Below are 25,000 nucleotides of genomic sequence, written 5' to 3'. Positions count from 1 at the left end.
GCTTATATTCATCAATTATTTTCTTTCAATAAAAAAATGATGGCACAAATAAAAAAAATTTGCAATTTTAGGCAAAAAATTACATTTCAATGTAATTGTTAGGTCACACTTTGCCAGAATAACTGCTTACAGGCATCGAGGCATTGACACTGGAGATTTTGTTTTATCTGGAGTTAATTTTTCAAATGCTCAACGTGATTAATTTGGGAGACTAGACAGACCATTTCAACACAATATTGTTCTTTCAAAATATTATTTTGTTGATATGACAGTATGTTTCAGATCATTATCCTGTTGAAATACAAAATTATTTCCAAATATAAATTTATGAGGGTTTCAAATTTTGCTTTAAAATGTCTTTATATGAATTGGTATTCATAGCTGTTTCAATGAAATTTGCTTCAATGATTTAATGAAAAATTGCCAAGCCATTGATCATGACATTTCCATCACCATATTTTACTCTTCCTCTCATGCAACTTAATTTGTATGCATCACATTGTTTCTTTCAGACTTTTTGCTGCCTATCTGATGAGATCAGGTTAAATTTGGATTCATCTTTCCAAGTTAATTTCTTCCAGTACTCAATATGCATTTCCACATAGTTTGAGCTGATATAATGACTTTGTGGTTATTTTAAACTTTGTCTGCAATCTTTTGAACAACTTCAAATCTGTTTTGCATGACTTGTAAAATAATGTTTCGATCAATGGCAGCAGATGTTTTTTAATAACGGCTTTTCCCATTTTGTCGACTATTTGAAAAGGGATTCTAGTCTGCTGATTAACTTTTCTGTAGGTCTTACCATTATTTACCAAATCCACAAATAAGTTTCGTTGAGAAATTATCCAATGTCAGTTTACAATGTGCACGCTGCCATATATAAATCAGTTTTATTCAATTAATCAATATCTTCTGTGTCACATATATATTTTATGTTAAATATGTAAATATTTTATGTGTTACATATGTAAATATACTTATGTGTTACATATGTAAATAGACCTTTACTTACCAAAATTTTACTTTTTTCCCACAAAACTTCCACAAAAAAACTGACTAAATTTTGTGCCAATAACTATTTTGTTTATTGATTGGATTGTTTTAAAAAACATTAAAAGCAACACCTGTGTGCTTTTAATGTTTTTTAAAACAATAATTCTTCTTACAGCTTTTAGAAAACTATGAGTAAACAGATAAGTTAAAAAGAAAAAACTTAACAAAAATTCCTTGTGCCATTTATTTTTTGCCCGCTGCATATATATTTTTTGCCTGCTGCATATATATTTTTTGCCCGCTGCATATATTTTTTGCCCGCTGCATATATTTTTTGTCCGCTGTATATATTTCCTGTAAATCAGAAGTTAGTTTTGAATGTTTGTTTTTTTTTTAATTTTAGGCAGAGCAAAAGGAAAGAGTAAAAAATGGAAACAAATGCTAAAGTTTCCACATATATCTGAATGTAAACATTTAAAAGATACTTTAGGTATGTATATATGAAATAATTTTTTATTTAAAAAACACAATGTTATTTAATAGTTTTTTAAAATTAATAATGTGTACCGTGAAATAATAGAGAAAGATTGTTGTTAGATATAACTCTCATAATAATGAACTCAACTAAACTTCTTCATAAAATAATTCTAAATTTTGTTTTAAAAAATTATTAGGGATGCAGCTCTTGTTTATATTGAGTATTACACTGTACGAATTTTATATACAAAATTCATGTTTTATATATGCATATGCTCAAAAAATTATTTGTTTAGTAATATTTAAAGTTTAGTAATAAGTCTAAAGATATTGTTTAAGCTGTTTTAAAAATGAACTAATGTTTAAGAAACTATACTATTTATGTTACAATAGTATAAATTGCAGTTATGTAAACTATATTCATTATTTAAAAATAGAATAAATTCAAATGAAATTTAAAATAAAAAATTAATTTTTATTAAGTTTTAATTAAAATATTTAGTAACAGTAAAAAAAATTATTAGTTGTTTTAATAAACATAATAAAAAGTGTAAAAAATATATATATATATATATAATAAAATAAAATAAAAAAGTCAAAGATTTTTTCTTTCTCCTTCACTTTCTGAATTTATATTAACAAGATTTATATGAAAAAAGTAATTTTTTTAGCAACAGGTTTAAGTAGTCAACAAATTGTAAATTATCCAATAAGTGCACAAGTTTTTTTACAAAATTACAATTTATAAAAAGTAACAACATACAAGCACTAACCTGAATCTTTTTAAGTCTCAGCATGCTGAACATTAATATGTGGTACAAAAGTTATAATGGTCAAAAATAAATAAATCCAATAAATATTTATAAAGCAAAAAATAATTAAACCTTAAATAACTTTTGATAAATTATTGTAACTTAAAATAATTTAATTATTATATTTAGTTATTATATAATCATTACTTTTATTTGACATTATATTAAGCTTTTTAAGTTGACTTCTCAACATAACATGCTTAATATAATGTAGGAACTAATATTTATTAGCAACAATTCATTCAAATAAAAAAGTGGTAAAAAGTTGTTAGCATAGCAAGGTTTCATTCCAAACTAAGAGTTTCATTCCAAACTAGGCTCTTGGTTATTAGCTCAAAAGAATAAGTTGGCAAATTTTGTAAACATCAAAGTAAATTTTAATTTCATGCACTTTTAATTATGTTAAATTTAGCAGGTTTGTTTAAGATACAATAGGTAAATAAAGATAAATAGGTAATACAATAGGTAATTAAGGTACAATAGGTAATGTGATTTTTTTCTTCTGGTAATTAAAAATCTGACTACTAGTGTTGAAACCCAACATTAAGTCTATTGGGTGAGCCCCAATCATCACTTGCTGAATATTTTTCTAAAATGGTACTGAAAATATATTTTACGTTAATGCTTAAAAGGCAATTAAACAAAAATTGGAAACATTTATAAACCAATAAAATAAAAATAAAAAACAGTTTGTTTTGCAGCTGCTCATGGTGTTTTTACTGGATAAAAACTAGGTTTTAGTGTGGGGGTATTTTTTAAATTTGAATATTAGTGGGCAACCACCCAATCATATTCCATTCCCCACCCAAAGTAGTTGCATCACTTTTAATGTAATAGAGTCCTCAACCACTTCTTATCATCTTCAAAATGGTTACTGAAACTGACATTCATATACTTTTATCAGTGACCATCCATAAAACAATTATGGGTAATACTTATATCATATTCTTTTAGAGATGAATAGAAGTCATTTGCCCACCAAGTAAAGAAACAGTCTCTAAATCCATTCCCTAATGGATCTGCTAGGAACATAATCAGGCGGGTTGCATGGTCTAAATTAATAACAATAAGGATGTGCTTCTAGAAGTATAACTTTTTATAACTTTTTTTTTCCTCCCTACTAGATTAGAACGATAAAAATTCAAAATAACTTTTGTTTTAGTTTTTTTGTCTTAAAACTTTAAATTTACATTTAGGTTTTTACTAGATAAATTTACATTATTTAGAGCCAACTGAAAACTATTTATTTGTAGTTTCAATCATCTTTTGAAAAAAATAGTTTACTTGTATTATCCAACAACCGTAATATTACACTTCTGGTAGTATATAATCAAGTATATATAATACAATAAATTAAGTATATAATTGATATATAACAGTATGACCATTAATAGTAGTACATTTTAAAAAAAATAAGCAATTGTTTTACAAAAAAAAAAAAAAAAAAAAAAAAATATAGCTGAGTGAACACAGTTTTGGTTAAATTAAATAATTTAAAAAAAGTGAATGATTTCAAATGAAGCAGAAAGGTCCTAAGTTAAAACATTATAACATGATATTTTTTGGTATTATGCCAAATACAATAAATTCAACCATAATTTCTTTAGTTTTTTTTTTTAATCATTACAGTGCATAAAGATTTACAATCTGTTTTATTAACACTGAGGTCACTTAAAAAACCGTTAATAGGTTTATGGAAAAATGTTTACAAGAATACTGGTTACTGTTATTTTCTGGAAAAGTTTTGACACAGGTTACCTTGACAATGGTTAAAATAATAAAAGAATTAATATAATTTTGTAAATAGTATTTTATATTTCTTTTAAGTATTTCAAAAACTTTTTTGTAATTGATACTTGATTTTTATCTTAGATCTATCATATCATCAAGTTGCTGAAAAAGAACCGATTGGTCGTTTGTTATTTGAGCAGTTTTGTAGTCTTAATAGTAAGCTGAAAGTAATCATTGACTTTCTTCACTCATCTGTAAGTTGTTCATACAAATTATTTTATTCAGCCAACTGAACTTATTTTTCTAAACGTTTTAACTACTATATAAAGTGTGATAATGAGAGACCTAAAAAATAAGTTGACATATTATTTATCTATGTGTATTAAAATGGTTTTAAGATTTTAGAAAGTTTATGCCAATCATTTGATAATAAAAGTTTAAATTTTTCTTTGAAAGTCATTAAGTGAGTTCATTAAGCGAGTTCATTAAGTGAGTTTATTAAGTGAGTTCCTTAAGTGAGTTCATTAAGCGAGTTCATTGAGTGAGTCTTTAAACATTTATTTTAAAGATTGTTCAGAGTTTTTATTTTAAAAATTTATTTATTTTATAAATATATTTTTAACTCTTATTCATGGCCTCGGCCTTGGCCTTACCCTTGTAACTTTTGGCCTTGGTTTTGCCTTGGCCTTGTAACATGTGACCTTGGCTTTGCAACTTTTGGCCTTGTTAACAACTCTGATTTGGATTGGGTGTATGATTTTAAATTAAATTGTGCTGTTTGTTTAGTACGTTTCGTTTAACCCATTTTCTAGGGAGTATGACCCATTTATTTAGGAAGATGATCCATTTATTCTGTTCATAAGTTATGATCCGTTTAAAAGTTACTATCTAATCAATACTGACTAAATTGAAAAAATTTAAGTATCTGGAGCTTACATTTTTTGTCAGACCATAACTTTTTAAATAAAAAAGGTGGTCACCTGAAATTTTGTTTAAAGAAACTTCATCTGGAGTTTAAGAAGTTATATCCTAAACACAAAGTTGGGTTCTGACTGCCTGAAATGACTAAAATTGCTAGTTTGACCTCCCAAAATAAATTCTTGCCGGTCATGGTTGACCAGTTAAAAAAAAATTAGGGTATTGAAAAATGTTTGACAAATAATCAGGATCTAGTTTGGAAAAAACCATATATTAATACTAAAGTTTTATAAAACCATTTAAAGTTTGAAAAAGCATTTAAAATAGTTTTATTGTTTATGATATGCTTTGTTGATAAATATTGTTTATGATATGCTTTGTTGATAAATATTGTTTATGATATGCTTTGTTGATAAATATTGTTTATGATATGCTTTGTTGATAAATATTGTTTATGATATGCTTTGTTGATAAATATTGTTTATGATATGCTTTGTTGATAAATATTGTTTATGATATGCTTTGTTGATAAATATTGTTTATGATATGCTTTGTTGATAAATATTGTAAGTGATGTAACCTATATCTATAACCTTTTTGGCTTCACTTATTTAGATTAATTTCATTTTACTGGTGGTGAAAATTATTTTTTCTTAAATGATAGATAATATTTTATTATTTTAATAAAAAATATTTAATACATTATTTAATAACTACTGTATTTAACTAAGAACATTTTTTCTTTCCCCTGTAGTCATTTATCTTTAACATTTTTTTCATTAACTCTATTTATTTTTTCTTAAGTTTTTGCTGCAAATTAAAATATATGAATGAATGATTTTAGAGAAATTTATGATTACTAATTGGTTGTTAGCGCTTTTTTTTTCTATAATACGAATTATTAAAAAATATCTATATATAGTAAAAAATCTCATTTTATGTAACATTAGTAATTTTTATAGTAGTGTTTCATAAAACAATTGACTTCTTAGTAATCAGTTTAAATAGTATTTGCGCAGGAGAGTTAATAACATTAATATTAACTAATCAACCTTTGCAGTTTTTAAAATGATTTTAATAAGTCGAGAAATAAAATGTGCAATTATTTTTCTTCATTAACGTTGTTAATTTTTAAGATTGTTCAAATTTTATTATTATTTGAAATTGTATGTAACTAAGAACATATCTCTGTTCCAACTGCACTTTTTTTTTTATTCAATGTTTTTATTTATTTCTTTTGTAGCTTTTCCCGCCATTTGTGTAGTCAATGCAATAAATAAATTATTTATAAATAAATTTAAAATTATCAATCGCACATTGCCACATTTTTTTTCCTATTGTTTTATTGTAATCAAATAATTAAACTTCAAGTCTTCAAAATGGCAACAACAAAAAAAGAGGCAAACAACAATTTCATTTTTAATACTATTAGGATTGCAATTAAAACCACTTGTTGAGAATAAAAAATTCTATTCTATAAATAGAAATTCTATTAACTTATATTTAAAAATACATTTTTAGTAATAACATTGTTTTATGTAACATAACTTATTGTTTTAGTAGGATTTCAAAAAACAATTTTTTTTTAGTCTTAAATGTTCAGTTTGCATTTTTTTGATATTAAAAAAAAGTTGTTTCAAAATAAAAATAAAAAATTCAATGATAAATTTTTTGAATGTTAACAAACTTCCTTTTTAATTGAATGAAAATTAAAGTGCTTGAGAATTTTTTAAAACTATTAACATTAGCAGGTAATTAGAACATTTGTTATTTGCATGTTTTCATTTTAAAAATGCATTGATTTTATTTAAAATTATTATTTTAAAAAGAACACTAATTCGTTAATTTTAATGCATTAAGTTATTTTTGTTTTTATAAAAAGTTCATAAAGAACTAATACTTAGATAAAAAATTAAACAAAAAAAAATAAAAATAAATTTTTGACTGTCCAAAAAAAACATTTGACCATCAATTCCATGTGTTAGCCGGTCAAATTGACCGCTCACCTTCAATTTCTTATTTTCCACGCTGTTGTAATATAATTATTTGAAGCTGCATGTTTCATCTATATTCCAACTGCCCTGGAAAATGTAAATTTGAAGACTTATATAGAAAATGTGTTTGAAAAGAATAATTTTGATTTTGACAATAAGGTCATATACAAACAATGGGTATCAACTGACACATACAAACAATTGGTATCAACTGACTGAACTGCACTTGTCACAGTCCAAGTAAGCATAATTAAGTTTATCAAAACTCTAAGTGAAATTTTGTATGGTCTTTGTCACATCTACTTTATAAAAGAAATCTTCCTGTTTATTAGAGGCAAAAAGAATTTTAGATAAACGCACTTGCCTTTTTCTTATGAATTTTGCAGACAACTATAGTTTTCTTGTGCAAGGTGCAAGATACAAGGAATTTACTGGCAAGCCAATCAAGCTACCTTACATCCATTTATTGTTTATTACAAATATTAAAAAGATCAACTCAAATAAATGCTATTGCATAATTTCTGGCCATATTCGTCGTGAAAAAACAGCAATTTATTGTTTTCTAACAAAGTTACTCCCTATAGTCAAAATCAAACTATCCACAATTAATAAAATTTAATACTTCAGTGATAGTACAAAAATTAAAATAAAAAAATTACAAAAATTACAAATATCTTAATGTACCAACTTAAAGATCACTATATAAATACTATTAACTATAACCAATTTTCCGTCAAGCGGACTTAGGAATTATTGTTGACAAGGTGGGGGGGGGGGGGTTAAAAATTGTCAAAAAATTGTTGACATAATTACGGGACAGCCACAATTTAGGTCACCTTTTAAACTAAAGAAGCATCACACTCAAAAGAATAAAATTATGTCATAAGATAGAGTAAAGGTTTTTAAATTTTTTTTTGGTGATTGTCTGTTTATAGAACTTCCACAGTAAAAAATGTCATAATTTATTTCAACTGTTTACATTATTTTCTATGCAAAGTGAATGTAATTTATCACATTTTTCTAAATAAGTAATATTTTAACAGGCTGCTGCAAGTGTTAAAGTAACTTTTAACACAAAATTTTGATTTTTATCACAAGTGGTTACACCAAATATACAAAAGTAACAAAAAATTGGTACTGCTAGTCAGTAGATATTGAACTGCAGCACATTAAAGTTTCATAATAAATGCATTAGCATCTTTGAGGAACAATAACTCAAAAATTGTTTAAAATCAGTCAAAAAAATCTGCAAATTTTCAGGTGATTATCTTTTATATATACGAAGCTATGGTCTGTCAAAAATCAAAAAAATCATGCTCCACATGCTCAAGTTTTATCTATTTGTTTAATTTTGAATCATTCATTACTTTTGAACCATTTAGTCAATCAAGCTAAAATTATTTGGATTGTATTTTTTTCATAAATTTTGTGGGTGGTCAAAATTTAAAGCAAATCTGAGGTGGTACGCTGGGGTACTTCTAAAAAAACTAGGTGATTTAATATGGAATAACCTAACAGTATTGCTTTAATATTTAATAATTTTTTTGACCTATATTATGTAATAGTTTGTTTTAATTTTTAAAATTTTTTTGGTTCAAAAGTAAAATAACTAAAATTATAAGTTTAGCATTTTTTATTATTTTTATTTATCGTAAACTGCAGCTTATGTCTATATATTGTTGTGCATTGTGTCACAAATTATATGTTTGATACTTTAAATTGACTATAGGTTTCTATTATCATAAATTTGTTAGCATTTAAGACCAAGTCTAACTGTAGGTTGACTATAGGTTTCTATTATAATACCTTTTTTATTGTCTGTTGTTGTATCTAAGGGTAATTCTACAAAAATGATATAAATAAAGTTTAATTTAGACTCAATTAAAAATTGTTTTGCTTATATAATTAATATCATATTTTTGTTATATGTTAATATATAAATTATAATATGCAAATTTTAATATTGATATTTGTTATGAACAAAATGTATAAATTTGAATTCAATTGTTTCTATATTTTTGTAGGAAGAATATGAATGCTCAGTTGATTCTGAGAGACAAACGAAAGCATCTCAATTGGTGGCTCAGTATTTACAAATTGAGGTTTTTATCATTTAAGTAAATGTTTATAAGATAAAATGATGTTTATTGTTTACATTTACATTTGTGTTTATAATCTTTTTTATCTTTTTGTTATCTATATAACATATATATAAACATTTTTGTATTATACATTTATATCATATGCGGTAGTGGTGTAGTGGTAAGGCGCTTGCTTTTTAAGCAAGAGATTCAGAGTTCGATCCCCACCACGTCCCTGGTAGTACCGCGCTCAACTTGTTTCTCCGCGCAGCGACCTTGTTCATCAATGTTCGTGTTTTGGAGTTATAGAGTTGAGAGAGGGTTATAACCACTATTAAGTAGCCTCCTCATCTGTAGTGGCCTTCTCGGCCTTGAGGAGGTGAATAACAAAAAAAAAATATATATATATATATTTTTATATATGTATACATATATTTTTTTTATCTGTTTGTTATATAATACATCTCTGTTTGTAATCCTTTTTAACTATTTGTTATACCTTATATCTTTTTTAACTATTTGTTATACCTTATATATGTTTATAGTTTTTTTTCCTGGTTGTTGCTTACATCTGTGTTTATAATCCTTTGTATCAGTTTGTCATTCTTTACATTGTATCTATAATTCTTTGTATATGTTTGTTATCATTTACGTCTATAGTGAGCTTTATAATTCAACATTGAAAATATTTTTAAAAATTGTTAAACTATTTTGTTAGTTCACATAAGAGGCCACAAGATATATACAATATTTTCATCAACTTTTTGTTAGTTCACACAAGAGGCCACAAGATATATACAATATTTTCATCAACTTTTTGTTAGTTCACATAAGAGGCCACAAAGTATTTGTATCAACTTTTTCAGTTGATTTGATGATGAAATCATCAATATCAATTGACCTTTAAATCCAGTTAAAGTATTATTGTATTTTTTAAGCATATTACTAAATCATAGAACATTACTAAAAGTAGCAGATTGCTAATGTAAAAAAATCTGTTATACAATGGTACCATTGTAAATGTTTTACAATGGTAGTTTTTTCATTAAAGTAATTCACACAACAAATTTAGTATTGCAGACAAGTAAGACATTACTTACCTTTTAATAAATATTTTTGATAAAATTTTGCAACTGTTCCTCAACAACCTAATATTTTTCAAATAAAAACATCTGCCATTATGAATGATATCTATGATTGTGAATGACATCTATGATTATGCATGATATCTATCATTATAAATGACATCTATCATTATGAATGACATCTATCATTATGAATTTATGAATCTGATCAATCGTTATGAAAAGAAAATAAACCTTATCACAAATATTTGACATAGTAAAAAAAAATAATTTAAGAAATTCAACAATAATTTTAGTTAGATCAATTATAGTCGATGATCAAAATTATTGTTGAATTTTTTAATTTTTTTTTTTTTTTACAATGTCAAATATTTGTGACAAGGTTTATTTTCTTTTTATTGATGCAAAAATAAATTTCTATTATATTTCTAAGTTGCGCTTCTTTTGCGTGATGGTTTTTTAGTAATTTTACAATAAATTACGAGAGTTTTTTTTTATATTGACATATCTTCATAGCTAAATTCAGATCATGCAAAAACAAATCTGTTAGGATGTTCTTTATTTTTTAGATTAAAGTTGTTGGAAAAATAATGAACAATGTATTGCATTGTATTAAACAATATATTGCATATCTATTTATTTGATTGGTAGTAAAAATCCCTCAAAACATGTCATTATGTGAATATAAAAATAAAAGATAAAAATAAAAGTACAAAAAATAAAGTATTTTATTTATAAAGTTAAAAGTTTTATAACAGATTAAAATTAGAAATCATTCATTGTTTATCTCTTGTGTGGTTTAAGTGAAAAAAACTCATTGTTTCCACAATGTCTTTTTTTCACTTAAATTAGGCCATTAGGAATGAGTTAAAGCAAATTTTTTTTACAACTAGATGCTTTTCCTGGCATAAACCTGTTTTTAAGATAATACTTGTATTGCGATCACTAAAAAGATTACCATCCAAGGTGTACTATTTTCTTCTATCCTTACCCACAATTAAATATCGGGTTTTATATCAGAGTTTTCCTTCTCCTTCATATGTTACTTTTACCACAGCAACCTATCCTATATTTGAGTCTCACTCAAATATAGGATAGGTTGAAACTCATTACCAGGTCAGTGACAACTTTTTTATGACAATTCTTAATTACAATTAAAAGCCAATAGAGTTTAATAACATAAATGCAAAATTGATGATGAGATGTGAGATTATTTAAAAAAAAAAACTAATTAAATTCTAATTAAAAGTTCAAAAAAATTTTCTCTAAAAGATTTGTAAACTATTTTTAGTATCAAATTGTCATTTTAATTTCAACCGTTTTCAGTTTTAAAATTATCTTTCTTCCCACATTTAGTTTGACCTTATTTTAGTTTAAAAAAAACTTTCTTTTGTTTTGTCATTTACCACAGAATTAAATTGCGTATCATTACTTTAGGATAAAGTTCAGTTGTAGTGTTGACAGACAACATCTGTTGGACATATTTGCATGATATTTTGATTTCCAACCTGATAAAAACATCTTTTGGATTAATTTAGGTAAAAGGCTATCAATTGTTATTCTTTTGATAACATTTTTACTGCAACTTCTTTGTTTAATATTTTCATTAAACTTTTACTCTTGAAAATGCTTTTTTTTTAATTCTGTTTGATGTCTTTTTTTTTGACATTTTCTTTTTCATGTCTATTTTTTCCCAACAAAATTATGTCTGTTAATTTTTGGAAGTTAATTTTAAAAATTTTGTATTTTTAAATTTTGTATATTTACAAATGTTATTTTTTTCTTGCTTACTTGTATGGGAAAGGAAGGCAAGATCTTTGATTTAAAAAACAATTTCTTTGATTTTGGATTAAATTACTCCCTTGAAATCAAATGGTTTTATTCTAAAACTCTACTTCAAACAACCATATAAAATATGTAGACAAATGAGGAAAATAAGGAAAATTTTGTAATCTAGTAGTATACATAAGTATGTCATACTAAAAAAAAAAGAATACATTTCCATCATCCTCTAGTGTTTTATTGTTCACTTCTTGTGTCTCACCATTCTCGACATATCTGTGTCTTATAATGCAGGTTTAAGGTCTTGGGTTGAAGTCCTTAATGGTTTAAATGTTTTCAAAATCCAAAGTGATAGGGCACTTGAATGAAAAAAAAGTTCTCTAATGAGTAGTTGAGTTTTGTGACTTATAGACTTTCATATGTTTTAACTATTTTTTTTAAGTTTTAAGTTATTTTAATTTTAGAAGGTTAACAACTGGTTTCAGCAAGTAATTCTGTATGTATACAGATATGCTATTTTATAGTGCAGCTACAAATAATATTTCAAAATGTTAACAAGTTGACCAGTGAGTGAGTGTTTGTTAGATTAATAGAATGATGGCGAGTGATGATTTAGAATAATGGAGTTGTATGAATTAAGTGTTATTGCGTTCTTTGACGTTCATTATTTCTTTATTAATAAAAATTAAAGGTTAGAATAAACCAAGTGTAAATGACTTAAGGTAAACAAGATTATGAAAAAAGACAAAGTTTTTTAACTTTAAATAAAGGTTTTTGCTGGCTATTAAACCTTTTTGCTAGATTTGTTATGACAAAAACTTATGACAAAACTACTTTTTGTTGACTGAACTGATTTGCAGAAGTTTAAGGGTTTTTTAATAATATCAAAGTAGTTTTTTGTAGGTCGAGTTATGTTGCCAAGAATGAATTATGTTGCTAAGTCTTGAGATTTTAACATTTAATCATTTAGTACAAAAAAAGAAACTTTTCGTGGCAGCCTCATGCAATATTTTGTTTTACTTGTTGTCTTATTAATAAAATGATTTTTGTAAAGAAAGTTTTAAGTGTTAAAAAGAATGGAAATATTAAAAAAAAAAAAGATTATCTAATATTTCTTGTCTATTAATTACTATTAATTAATTTCGTACTTTTAATTACTACTAATAGTTATTTGGGATAATATTGGTAATGTAAAATTATTAATTTAGGACAGAGAAAATATTTTTAACGACATTGTCAATACAGATACTATTGAGCTTGTCCGTCGTCAATCTGTTACAGAACCAACTCACTCAACATTTTTACCTTGTGTAAGGTGAGGCATTTTTCAATCTTTTCTATTAATTTTTATTTATGCTTCAAAAATTTAAAAATAATATTAATACTTTAATATGTCTGCGTTTAGAGAACTGCAGAATTATTTAAAAGGCAAACCATTTGAAGATTATTTGAACAGCTACCATTTTAAGCGTTACTTGCAATGGAAGATGCTTGAAAGGTAATATATATATATATATATATATATATATATATATATATATATATATATATATATATATATATATATATATATATATATATATATATGTATATATATATATATATATATATATGTATGTATATACATATATATGTATATATATATATATATGTATATATATATATGTATATATATATATGTATATATATATATATGTATGTATATATATATATATATATATATATATATATATATATATATATATATATATATATATATATATATATATATATATATATATATATATATATATATATATAATTAAAAATATATATATATAATTAAAGTTAATTACAGCTACACAAAAAATGCGGAAAGCATAATAAAAGGTCACAATTATGCTTTGTTAAACAAAAAAAAATAATAAATGATAAAGTTACAGATAATTGTAATTGTTAACAAAAAATTGTCTGAGTGAAAAATGTTTATCAAAAGCGTGGTATATAAATGTGTTGTTTCCTCTAAGAATGTACCTGATAAACAATATATTGGCTTAGCAGAAGGTGAATGGAGAAAATGTTTTGCCAATCATAAGCAATCCTTTAAAAATAAAAGGTATTTAAAAGGCACAATGCTGTCAAAATACATATGGGAATTGAAAAATTAAAAAGTTCATACCTTTTTATTGAATTGGTCCATCCTTAAAAAAGCACCTGCATATAATAATATTTCCAAAAAATGCATATTATATCTACAAGAAAAAATTTGAAATAATTACACATGTGAACCAAGGATCAGAATTAATTTCTAAATGCAGACATGAAAATAAGATTCTCGTAAAAAACTATAAAAGTAAGTGAGCTCAAAAAAAAATAAATCCCCCTTAATAATATACTTTAATGTGATTTGAAGCTCCTGCAGATAGCTATTTCAGTAGGATGTCATCAATGACAGTTTATGCAAGCCAAAAAATAAGTTCATACAAATGTTGTTTGCTTGTGTTTAGGTCTATATCAATGTCTCAAAGGACTTTACCTTCTTTTAGTTCTCTGTATAACTATTTAATCTAGTTGTAGGATTGTCAAAATTTGATTTAATGGAATGCAGATATCATTAAATTTTGTAGTGATTTAGTTATACTTTTTTTGATAGACTTCTATTCTTTGGTTTTTATATTATTATTGTTATGAATAAAATGTATATTAGGGAAACTTGTTGTATCTATAACAATAATTTTTTTATTTTTTCGTTTTTATAAAAAGATTAATGTTTTCAAAATTTTTTATACAATTTCACTCATTTCTACATGACACTGTTAAAAAACATTTTTGTTTGATAGTATTAGAGACCCATCAAATCGTTTGAGGCTGTGTGACACTTCTGAAAATATTTTTTAAAAGCTAACTTCTTTAGTTAAGTGTTAATTTACTATATAAAGCACATATAAACAGGTTGGTCAGGAAGCGAATGTGATCGCACTTGATTTTTGACCACGCATATAATATTTAGTTGCAACAATTTGGCCATGGCTCTTTAGTTGTTTTCATAACATTTCCAAAAAAAAATTACTACAAAAGATTTAAATATACCGATGAAAATTACAAAAAAAACTTAACTAAGAAAGCAAAGAGTAATTGGTAAAAAAAAGGTAAATAATTTTTAACGCAAAATAAAAACTTGAAACAAAATGAATTACGTCTAGAACTAATATTTTCTTAACTTCGCTTTTTTATAATTTTTTTATAAATTATGCCACATTTTAAATATAAAGTATCAACTTACTATCAAAGATTGTTTAATAAAGAAACAAATGTTCTTTAATTTATCAAAGAGTATAACATAATTTCTTTTATTTATATACTTTTGTCTTAATTCAACAAGATTCTAATAAAACTAACACTAGTTGAATTGTTCAATAAATAAAAAAATTAATATTTTTTTAACGACAATTGCACACTTCGCTTAGTTTGAAAAGTTTATTCTTGTATGTTTATTTATAGTTAGTTTTATTAACTTTGATAATTGTTAATAATTTCATTAAAAATGCAGTCGTTTTTAAAAGTCTTTTTTTACAAAATCAATCTCACAAATTGCTTTCAAAAGAAATATATTTACATAAAAAACACATATATCAAGTTACATTTACTTAAAACATACTTTTCATATTTAAAAATAATAATATACTACTAAAATCTATTATATATAATAAACTTTACAAAACTTTGATAATTTAAAAAATATATATTCACAACTTCTATTTTTGTAAACAATTAATAGTTTAAAACATTTATGGCTTTGCAGATCTCTGTGAATGAGCAATAGTATTAAAATAATAAATTAAATAATTATTAAATTAAAATAATATATTATATTGGCTATTATGGTTTATCCTTCTCCTGCTAATTGCCATATAGAGGCCACATACCTGGGCCTGCGAAGACGTCAACTTCTTAAGGAGCATCATAACCTGCTTCGCCGACCAAGAATAAGTGAATTAAAGAAAAGTGAAGGGTAATAGAGTGAAAGTCAGAAGAAGTTGAGTTAGAAAGACGGCATAGAGCAAAACAAAATTTTAAAATTACATTTAATATTTTTAAAACATCTAATAAATGTGACCAAGTTGTCACAACTAAAATTAAATTTTGTGGTCAGTAGTTGAGTGCAATTGCACCCGCTTCCCGACCATGCCTGTATAAAGAGTGTGAGAAGATATTTTTAAAAAAATGTTATTTTGAGTACCACCCAAGTGAATGTTATTCTCTACATATTAATGTTATCTTCTGCAAACTCTAACTCAATCTTTCACAATCTCTAACTCAAATAGTCAACTTTCCAACTCACTTTCCTGACGCATCTGCTAAGGTTGCATTTCTTTATCGTGCTTAACACTTTCTTACTCTGGATTCTTTATCTTTATAAATCTCAAATCCTTCCTTGTATGGAAGGATATGAGATTTATAAAGATAAAGAATCCGGCCCAGATATTGCCATATCTGGGCCGGATCTTCCAATGATGCTCTTTCTCTTTTGGACAAGGTGCAAAAACACATTGTAAACATAGTTAGACCTGCTCTTGCAGCCAACCTCCAACCATTATCACATCATCGTAATGTTGCTTCTCTTTCTCTTTTCTACAAATACTATAATTGGCACTGCTAAAGAGCTAGTGTCTCTTGTACCATCTACTAAAATTCATTCTCCTGTTACTCATTATTCAATTAAGTCTCAACCTTTTCCGGTGAGTGTCTCTAAGTGCTCTAAAAATTTTGTGTAGTTTTGTTTCCTCGAATATCAGTTCTTTGAAATTTGCTTCTTTCCTCTTATTTTCCTGATTCATATAATTTGCAGTTGTAAAGTTAATCTTTATCTTGCTATATAAACTTCATATTTTCTCTTCCAGTAACTTCCAACTCTAATAGTGGTTGCTTGCAGCCTTATTGAAAGCGAAGATGTTGGAGAAAAAAAAAATTCACTTTTGAGATTTTTTTGATTTGACCTACTAATACTTGTTTTTAGCATTTATAAAAAGGTTATAACCTTTTTAAAAATGCTGAAAACAAATATATATGTTGGTCCTTGATAACCTTTTTAAAAACTTTTAAACCTTTATTAGTACATGTTAGTCATGTACTAATTACGGTATGTTTAATGTTATTTATTTAATTTATATTATAAGAAATATGCTGTTACAACCTCATAATAACTAAAGTTCACCTAACATTTTTATTAGTGCAAGGTCTGAGGTAAAACCAAATTATCAAGTTGTATAGACTTTATAAAATGGCTTTATATTATTTATGTTGTGAATTTTTATTATATTATTTACATTATACTTAATTTTGTAAAGTATTATAATAGTTTTGTAATTGTTGCATGATGTGGTTTTTGAGTGGTATTGTTGTTGCATCCATTGTATGAGAATAAATTTCGATGGTTAACTCTCAGTCTCAATACTAGTGTTTCAAACTCGAGATTCAGTGTCCGCCACTGTGGTCTATCTGTAAAGTTTCAGAAAAAAAAAAGCACTGTAGCTGGTAATTACTTTTTTTGGCAAAAAAGGCTAAGAGATTAGCTTGACTGACAAGATTTATAATTTTGAACCAATTTCCCAGCATTCCATGTAGATTCCATCCAATTATTCATTACATATTCAAATATTTCTGTTTACATTTTATCTATTTATTTTTTGTGTATTTAAGATTTTTGTCTATTTAACTGTTTTTTCAACCAAAGTATATACATTACTAAAAAAGTGTTCAAGAAATAGAACAAAAGTTTATTTGGCCTTCTAAACTACTATTTACTTAAATTTAGCATATAAAAATACTTTTATTTTTTATGAAATCTCCTCAAGGTTCAAGAGAAGGCACAGTTAATGAAGTTTAAAATGATTGTTTAAAATGTTTTTAAAATGATTTTTTTCATATTTCATTTTTCTCATATTTTATTTTAATTTTATTTGAAACTCTGAAACCTAAACTCACTTGAACCTTGGCCATTGTACAGAGAAGCAGGTTGAGCACAGTATTTCTAGAGATGTAGGGTAGAACCGTGAATCTCTTGATTATGTTCTACCACTAATCTACTGCCGCAAATTAAATTTTTATGTGCTATATTTTAGGATGCTATTTTCAGTTTTTTCATTGATAGCTGCAATTATAGTTATAGTATTTATTTATATATTTATATTATTAAAAATATTATGGCAATCATATTTATATTATTGCCTCATTCTGCACTTGAACACAGAATTGAACACAGAAGCAACAGAAGTTTTGTTTTCATTATTTTTAGAGTTCAAGATTATTTTAATACATTTTTATGATTTTTAAGCTCTAATAGTTTTCTTATTGAATGAATAAAATTTTTTACAAAGTAGTATATCTTAACATATTACCATGCACTAATACTATAGTGTTCTATTTTACAGAGCTCCTGTTACCAAAAATTTGTTCCGGCATTATAGAGTTCTTGGCAAAGGCGGGTTTGGTGAAGTATGATATAGAATTAAAGTGGTTTAATTCAAATATATATTAGTTTGTGACCCTAAGTATTGCTGAACCTTAATAAAATTAATAGTAGTTTAATTAAAATGAGGTTAGTTCCAAACAGAAGATTTAATTTTTTTAAAGGTTTGTGCATGTCAAAGTCGTGCTACTGGTATGATGTATGCAATGAAAAAGCTCGAAAAAAAACGAATAAAAAAGCGAAAAGGAGAGTCAATGGCATTAAATGAAAAGCAATTACTAGAAAAAATTGATTGCAGATTTGTGGTAAATGGTTTTCTCTTTTCCATGTTTGTTATTTTTAGTTGTTTGCAGATTTCATAATACCTAAGCTGGCTTCAAATACTGGTTCAAATTGTAAATATTGGTGCATACTTGAAGTATTTAATTTTAAGTTTTATTTTTTATTGTTTCTTGAATTTTCAGGTTAGTTTAGCATATGCTCATGAGACAAAAGATGCTTTGTGCATGGTGCTCTCATTAATGAATGGTGGAGATTTAAAGTTTCACATTCACAACATAGGTAATCCCGGTTTCGAAGAAGAACGAGCAATATTTTATGCAGCAGAAATTGCAAGTGGTATACTGTATTTACACTCTTTAAAAATAGTTTATAGGTGCGTTTAAATTTATATGTGTTTAAATATAATATATTATTTAGTTTAAATAGTTTATCATTGTACATACATACATATATATATATATATATATATATATATATATATATATATATATATATATATATATAAAAAAATATATAAGCACACAAATGTATGCATGTAAGTATGTATGTATGTATGTATGTATGTATGTATGTATGTATGTATGTATGTATGTATGTATGTATGTATGTATGAATATTAGACACTAGATAATCGGTATCGTATAAGTCGATACCGAGAAGAATGATCTCGTATCGCGTGGTATTGCTTATATACTAATGTTGATACTATCAGTATCGGTTCGATACCACTCGATACTGAGAAGGAAGGTCTCGTATCGTGTGGTATCGCTTATGTTCCAATGTCGATACTATCAGTATCGCTTCAATACTAAATGATACCAATAATAAATAATAGAATCGTAAAGTATTGCATGGTCTCGAATCGAGACTCTCAAGTAAACAAAAAAACAAAAAATTAAAATGTAACTTATTGAATTTTTTATTAAAAAAATACAAGTACAATTGCTTTTTAGAGATTTAGTTATTGTTTTTTAATAATCTACAATACTTTGGCTATCGTCCATTCGTTGTTTTTTCCTTTGCCGTACTTTCATTGGTATTTTAGGATTTTCTTCTATTAATATTGGCAAAGATAAGTCCGATTCATGTCCTATATCACTTTCATTTTCTTGTTCGATTGGCCATTTTTTAATGTAATTTTCAAGAGCGGAATAGTTCTGCATTATAAATACAAGCTTATCTTCCTTGTCACTATTGAGATTGTATCTACGATCAGTGATGACAAGGCCAGAAGCAGAAAATGCTCTTTCAGATGATGCAGAGGTTGGTGGAGTTGCCAACCAAGATCTTGCAACACCAGAAAGGATAGGAAGTTCTGCTGCATGCTGCTTCCACCATGCTAAGGTGTCAGTTTTTCCTGCATTTTTGGATCTTTTGTTTTTTGGTATTTTTCCATTTCAAGTTTAATAGGAGGTTTTTTGTGTATTCATATACACAAAAACCCTTCTACTACACAGTAGGAGGGTTTTTGGAAGGAAGATACTAATACACAAATGTGAATTAGTATCTTCCTTATACTTTGCTAAAATAATATTGTACTCATTTTCCTCCCAATCATCACCTTCTGTATCGCGTAAGTATATGAGTGGAACCTTCAGTTGAAGCATGACGTGCAGCATATCGTAATGGCTGTTCCATCTCGTGGTTACTGTGGAGGGTATTTTGAGATAACTCACATCTAACCTAGAACAATCATCTTTCAACGAAGCACTGAAGGCTGTCGATTTATGAAGCCTGGTAGTAAGTGAGCTGGCTTTAAGAAAAGCATCTTTCAGTTCTGGGGTACCCTCAACTGTCCTTTGAAGTGCAGTGTTGAGTTTGTGATCGCTGCATGTAACAGAACCTTCTTCTTTAGTTATTAAAGACACACTCTTGTTTAGAGCACATGCCATATTTGATGCCTGATCAATAACACACAGTTTATTGGGTATTTTTTTTAATGATTCAGGCTATGAAATTGTGTTATCAAGTGCTTTTGCAATGTTGATACCAGTGTGTCGCTCTTTGAATAGGCACACTTCTAATGTAAATTTCTTTAGGGCAAAGTCTGACAATGTAAGTCTGTAATGTCACAGACATGTATGAATCATTTGCCCTTGATATCCAGTGGTCAATGGTTATGGCAACCTGATTAAGATCTATGAGCTCTTTTTCCATAACTTCATGCATTACTACCTTCAGTGTATGGTAAAGCTGAAGGAGTTTATTTTTTGAGAAAGTTGTTGAATGTTTTATTGTGGCATTTGGTAATATTTTGTTCATAAAACTCTTAAAATTTTCAGAATCAGCAAAACTGAACAGCAAGCACTCAGTAGCAATCAAATTAATGATGTCATGATCAACTACTAATTGACGCCGATCTTGAAGTGGCCACTTTTTTGTAATCGCTTTCTTCAGGAGAGTGAGAGTTTTGAAGGCTACATCTTTTGCGGATCCAGAAGCACCTGCCTCGATTACGTTTAGTTCTTCATCTACTTGTGATCTCCGCTCGTCTTCTTTTTTTTGAAGTTCGATGAATAACTTCCCATGTTGTGTTTGAATATGCTTTCGCAAGCCAGTAGTATTTGCTTGCTTTGTTGCAAGCTTATTTCCACAAGTTTTACACAGAACAGATTCTCCTGAAAATGTAAAATACAGTTTAATAACAAATAAAATGGTTTTACTTTTTTATTATTATTTTATTTATTTTTATTAAAAACAACAGAGCTGGGGCGCTTCTAACTCACTTGAGGCCTGAGGCAAAATTAAATTTTGGGGGCATTTACTATAAATTTTACCTCTAAAAAATGTCAAAAGAGTTAAATAATTTCAGAAATATTATTACAAAAAAAAGACTCTTTGATAGGCGTGAACTTAATTTTTTTTTTTTACAATTAGTTACTAGGTATCTTTATATGAAACAAAAACAAATTCAGAGTGGGCCGGCATACGACCTGGCCATCAATTTAACACACTGTGCTTTGCGAATTATGAATTATTGCTCTACCAATTAAATTAATTTTTTTTTAAATCTTAATAGTTAATAAACAATAATAGTTATAATGTAAAAATGTAAAAAAACCTGCATTTTTAGTTAAAAAAAAATTAAAAAAATTTACATTTTCATGAAAGACTTGAACCCAGAACTGCGCGCTTCCATGCCATAACTTTATCCGCTTGGCCACGCAAACTTACAAGAACCCAAGTTAAGTTATTATATGTAACAATAGTTCTGCTGGTAATTAATTTTAGAATTATTTCCCGACATTGCTGGCAATTACCTTTTGAGATAAAGTATAAAAAATACTTAGTAAGTAGTGCTTACCTATATTTTTCTTGAAATAATCCCAGATTAAAGATGTTGTTAAAGGCATAACGAGTGAAGATTAGTTTTCTTTAATAACTAAAGTATACTTATGTTTAATTGTTTAAAACTAAAGTTTAGTTGTTGAATGAAACAAAGCGAGAATAACGATACCACGAGAGATTTAATTAAAGTAACGATACCAGAAGAGAAATTAAAATATGAATGCGATATTACACAATTAATTAAATTAAAATAACTTTAGTGACTGTTACGAAATCAATTCCCTTTGAACAATCATTTCTAATAAGCGTTTAGAATAATTATTAACGATTGCATCACAAGCAATTCCCTTTAGAGAGTTATATGAAAAACTCTAATTAATGATAGTTACAAAACTAATTCCCTTTGAACAACCATTTCTAATACTCGTTTAGAATAATCATTAACCATTGCATCACAAACAATTTTCTTTGGAGAGTTATATGAAAAACATTCTTTAATGTTTGTAAAACTATTCCCTTGGAGATTATATCCGCACAGAAAATTTTCGCTTGAATGGAATAAAAATTTTATAGAGTTGGAATAACGACATGGAAAATTACACATTGCAGGGGCTAATCCAGGTCATTGTTCTAGGGGGGTAGTCGGACCAAAAAATATATTAAAAATAAGGTTTGCGTTTTTTCAAAATAAAACAACTGTTTCATTTGATATTTAGAATGATTTTAGAAAGGTTATAAGATAGTTGGTAATAATAAATATATTGAATGGTTATGTAAATTTTTTTTATTTTTTCTTATTTTTTAAATTTTATCAATAATATTTTAAAGTTTGACATTTCTTAGGTAGGGGAAAGGGGTAGTTACCCCGAATACCACCCCCCTCCCTTACCATTTTGTCCGCCCTTACACACTGTTTAACATAATTTAATAATTTTTAAAAATTTCATATAGAAATTAATGTTGAAAAAATCTTTTCTTTCCTTTTAATCATGGTAGAAAAAATTGTAATAAGGATAACAGATAAGAAATTAAAATACAGAAGTGGTACCACACAATTATTTAAATTAAAACAAAGATACCAGATGAGAAATTAAATGATAAACATGATGTCATACAACCAGCTTAGAGAACTTTTTTTATAATAAATGAGCCATATATATATTTCATTTATTATACGAATTTACTATTTCAAATTACAAATCGTTTATAAAATAACATGGAAGTTCTCATGATGACCCGAATTGCAGTACCAAATCGGTACCAAACAATACCAACATAACCGATAGCTTTTGATACTAGTATAGATATCAATACCGTAAGGTATCTCACCGAGACCAAACGATACCAACATAAACGATACTTTCGATACCAGTATCGCGTGATCTCGAAGTCGATACTGTAAAGTATTGCATCGAGACCAAACGATACCAAACGGTACCAACATTAACGATACTTTCAATACCAGTATCGCCTGATTTCGATACCGATACTGTATGGTATCGAACCGATACCAGACGAGAAATCGAGACTCGAGACGGATTATCTAGTGTCTAATGCATATACCTATACAAGGGGTATTTTAGGAAAATATTTAATATTTACACTAAATTTTGCCAAATGTAGGGGTTTCTTCGTGAAAAAATACTATAAAAAAATGCCGTAAAAAATGATTATAGAAAAAATCTAAAATGGGCTATTCTAGAATAGCCCCTGCCCCCTGCTATATATATATATATATATATATATATATATATATATGTATATATATATATATATATATATATATATATATATATATATATATATATATATATATATATATATAATATATATATATATATATATATATATATATATATATATATATATATATATACATACAAAGATACGCAGTTGACACAGTTTAGCCATTTTTATGCGGTTTGACGCGGTTGACAAAATCAAACAAAATACTTATCTAATCATTATGAAATGGGTCTAAATCGATTTCCAAACCCTTTTCACACCTAATTAGACCAACGAAAATCCAAAATCGGTTGAAAAATCTTTTGTTATGTATATTTTTCCAAAATATTTAAGTTATGTATATTTTTCCAAAATATTCATTCCTGAAGTGACATGATTTGAAACATGTAAAAATGCCTATAATATTTTATATATAAATATGGGAGGGGGAAGGAGTGGGAGAATACTACAATCTAAATGTGGTGAGCAAATTCTGACCTGGGGGTTTGAGGGGGAGGGTTATTTGGAACAATGCATTTCTTCAGCAAGGGGTGGGGCCTGGGGTTTAGCTGCAAAAGTAATCCTTCAGTTAAGCGCCGTAAAATAAAGTTATTATTTTGCTTACTTGCATTGTCTCAAAAACGTCTGAAACGTTTTTAAAGCAATTTTATTTTACGCCGCTTAACTGAAGGATTACTAAAAGTGCTTCAATGTAGTGATAGAACACTATTATTGGAACTTTGAGAAACTTTATCTTTTTTAAGTGAAAGAACACTTTATAATTCTGTAAGTGATAGGACACTTTTATATACTTCTGTCTATTATATTTTTTATACGACTCCAGTGCAGAGAGTAAACTTAATTGAACAGAATGGCTTGAACCAGAAAAAAGAAAGGAATATTTCTTCTTAAGAGTATAAGTGACAAGTTAAATGACAATCAACTCCCTTCTAACAAAGATTTTAAATAATAATGCTCCATTTTGGAGCATTATTATTTTTTAAAGTCTGAAAATCCTAAGATCAAAGATAACACCCTTCTCTGCTGTGGATTCTCTCATGATTTCAAGAAAATTGTCAGTGTTTGGTTAAAAAGGTAACTGCTATTTATGAAAAAGCTGGAATTCTAACATCCAGAGTGGACAAAGTACAGAAGAAAATGAGTGAATTGCTAGCCAAGCACAAAAAATTGATTTCTCTTCAAAAAAGGCAAAACACTAAAGAAGTAGAAAAGAGAATAATTTTCAAAGACAATATTTTAGCTGTTCTTTTGATGTTATGCCCAGTGATGTGATACAAATATTAAAGAAAGATAAGAAAAGATCTCAGGTAGACAAGGCAGAAGATATCATTTTCATAAATGATCAAAGAAATTGCAGGAA

General features: G+C 26.7%; 1 protein-coding gene across 1 annotated transcript in view; it reads left to right on the top strand.

Moving 5' to 3' along the window:
• The window catches only part of LOC100197054 (G protein-coupled receptor kinase 5), a 39,795-nt gene that overhangs the window by 6,804 nt on the left and 7,991 nt on the right, over positions 1-25,000 (top strand). Inside the window, exons 2-9 of the mRNA XM_065793369.1 lie at positions 1,400-1,486; positions 4,158-4,270; positions 8,953-9,030; positions 13,085-13,191; positions 13,282-13,374; positions 18,287-18,350; positions 18,489-18,629; positions 18,789-18,979. Of these exons, the coding sequence (XP_065649441.1) occupies positions 1,400-1,486; positions 4,158-4,270; positions 8,953-9,030; positions 13,085-13,191; positions 13,282-13,374; positions 18,287-18,350; positions 18,489-18,629; positions 18,789-18,979 (874 nt within the window). The remainder of the gene's footprint in view (positions 1-1,399; positions 1,487-4,157; positions 4,271-8,952; positions 9,031-13,084; positions 13,192-13,281; positions 13,375-18,286; positions 18,351-18,488; positions 18,630-18,788; positions 18,980-25,000) is intronic.

Source organism: Hydra vulgaris, chromosome 03 (genome assembly GCF_038396675.1).
Source record: "Hydra vulgaris chromosome 03, alternate assembly HydraT2T_AEP".
Lineage (NCBI taxonomy): Eukaryota > Metazoa > Cnidaria > Hydrozoa > Anthoathecata > Hydridae > Hydra > Hydra vulgaris.
Note: the sequence above shows the minus strand (reverse complement) of the source record. Positions and strands in the feature narration are given on the sequence as shown.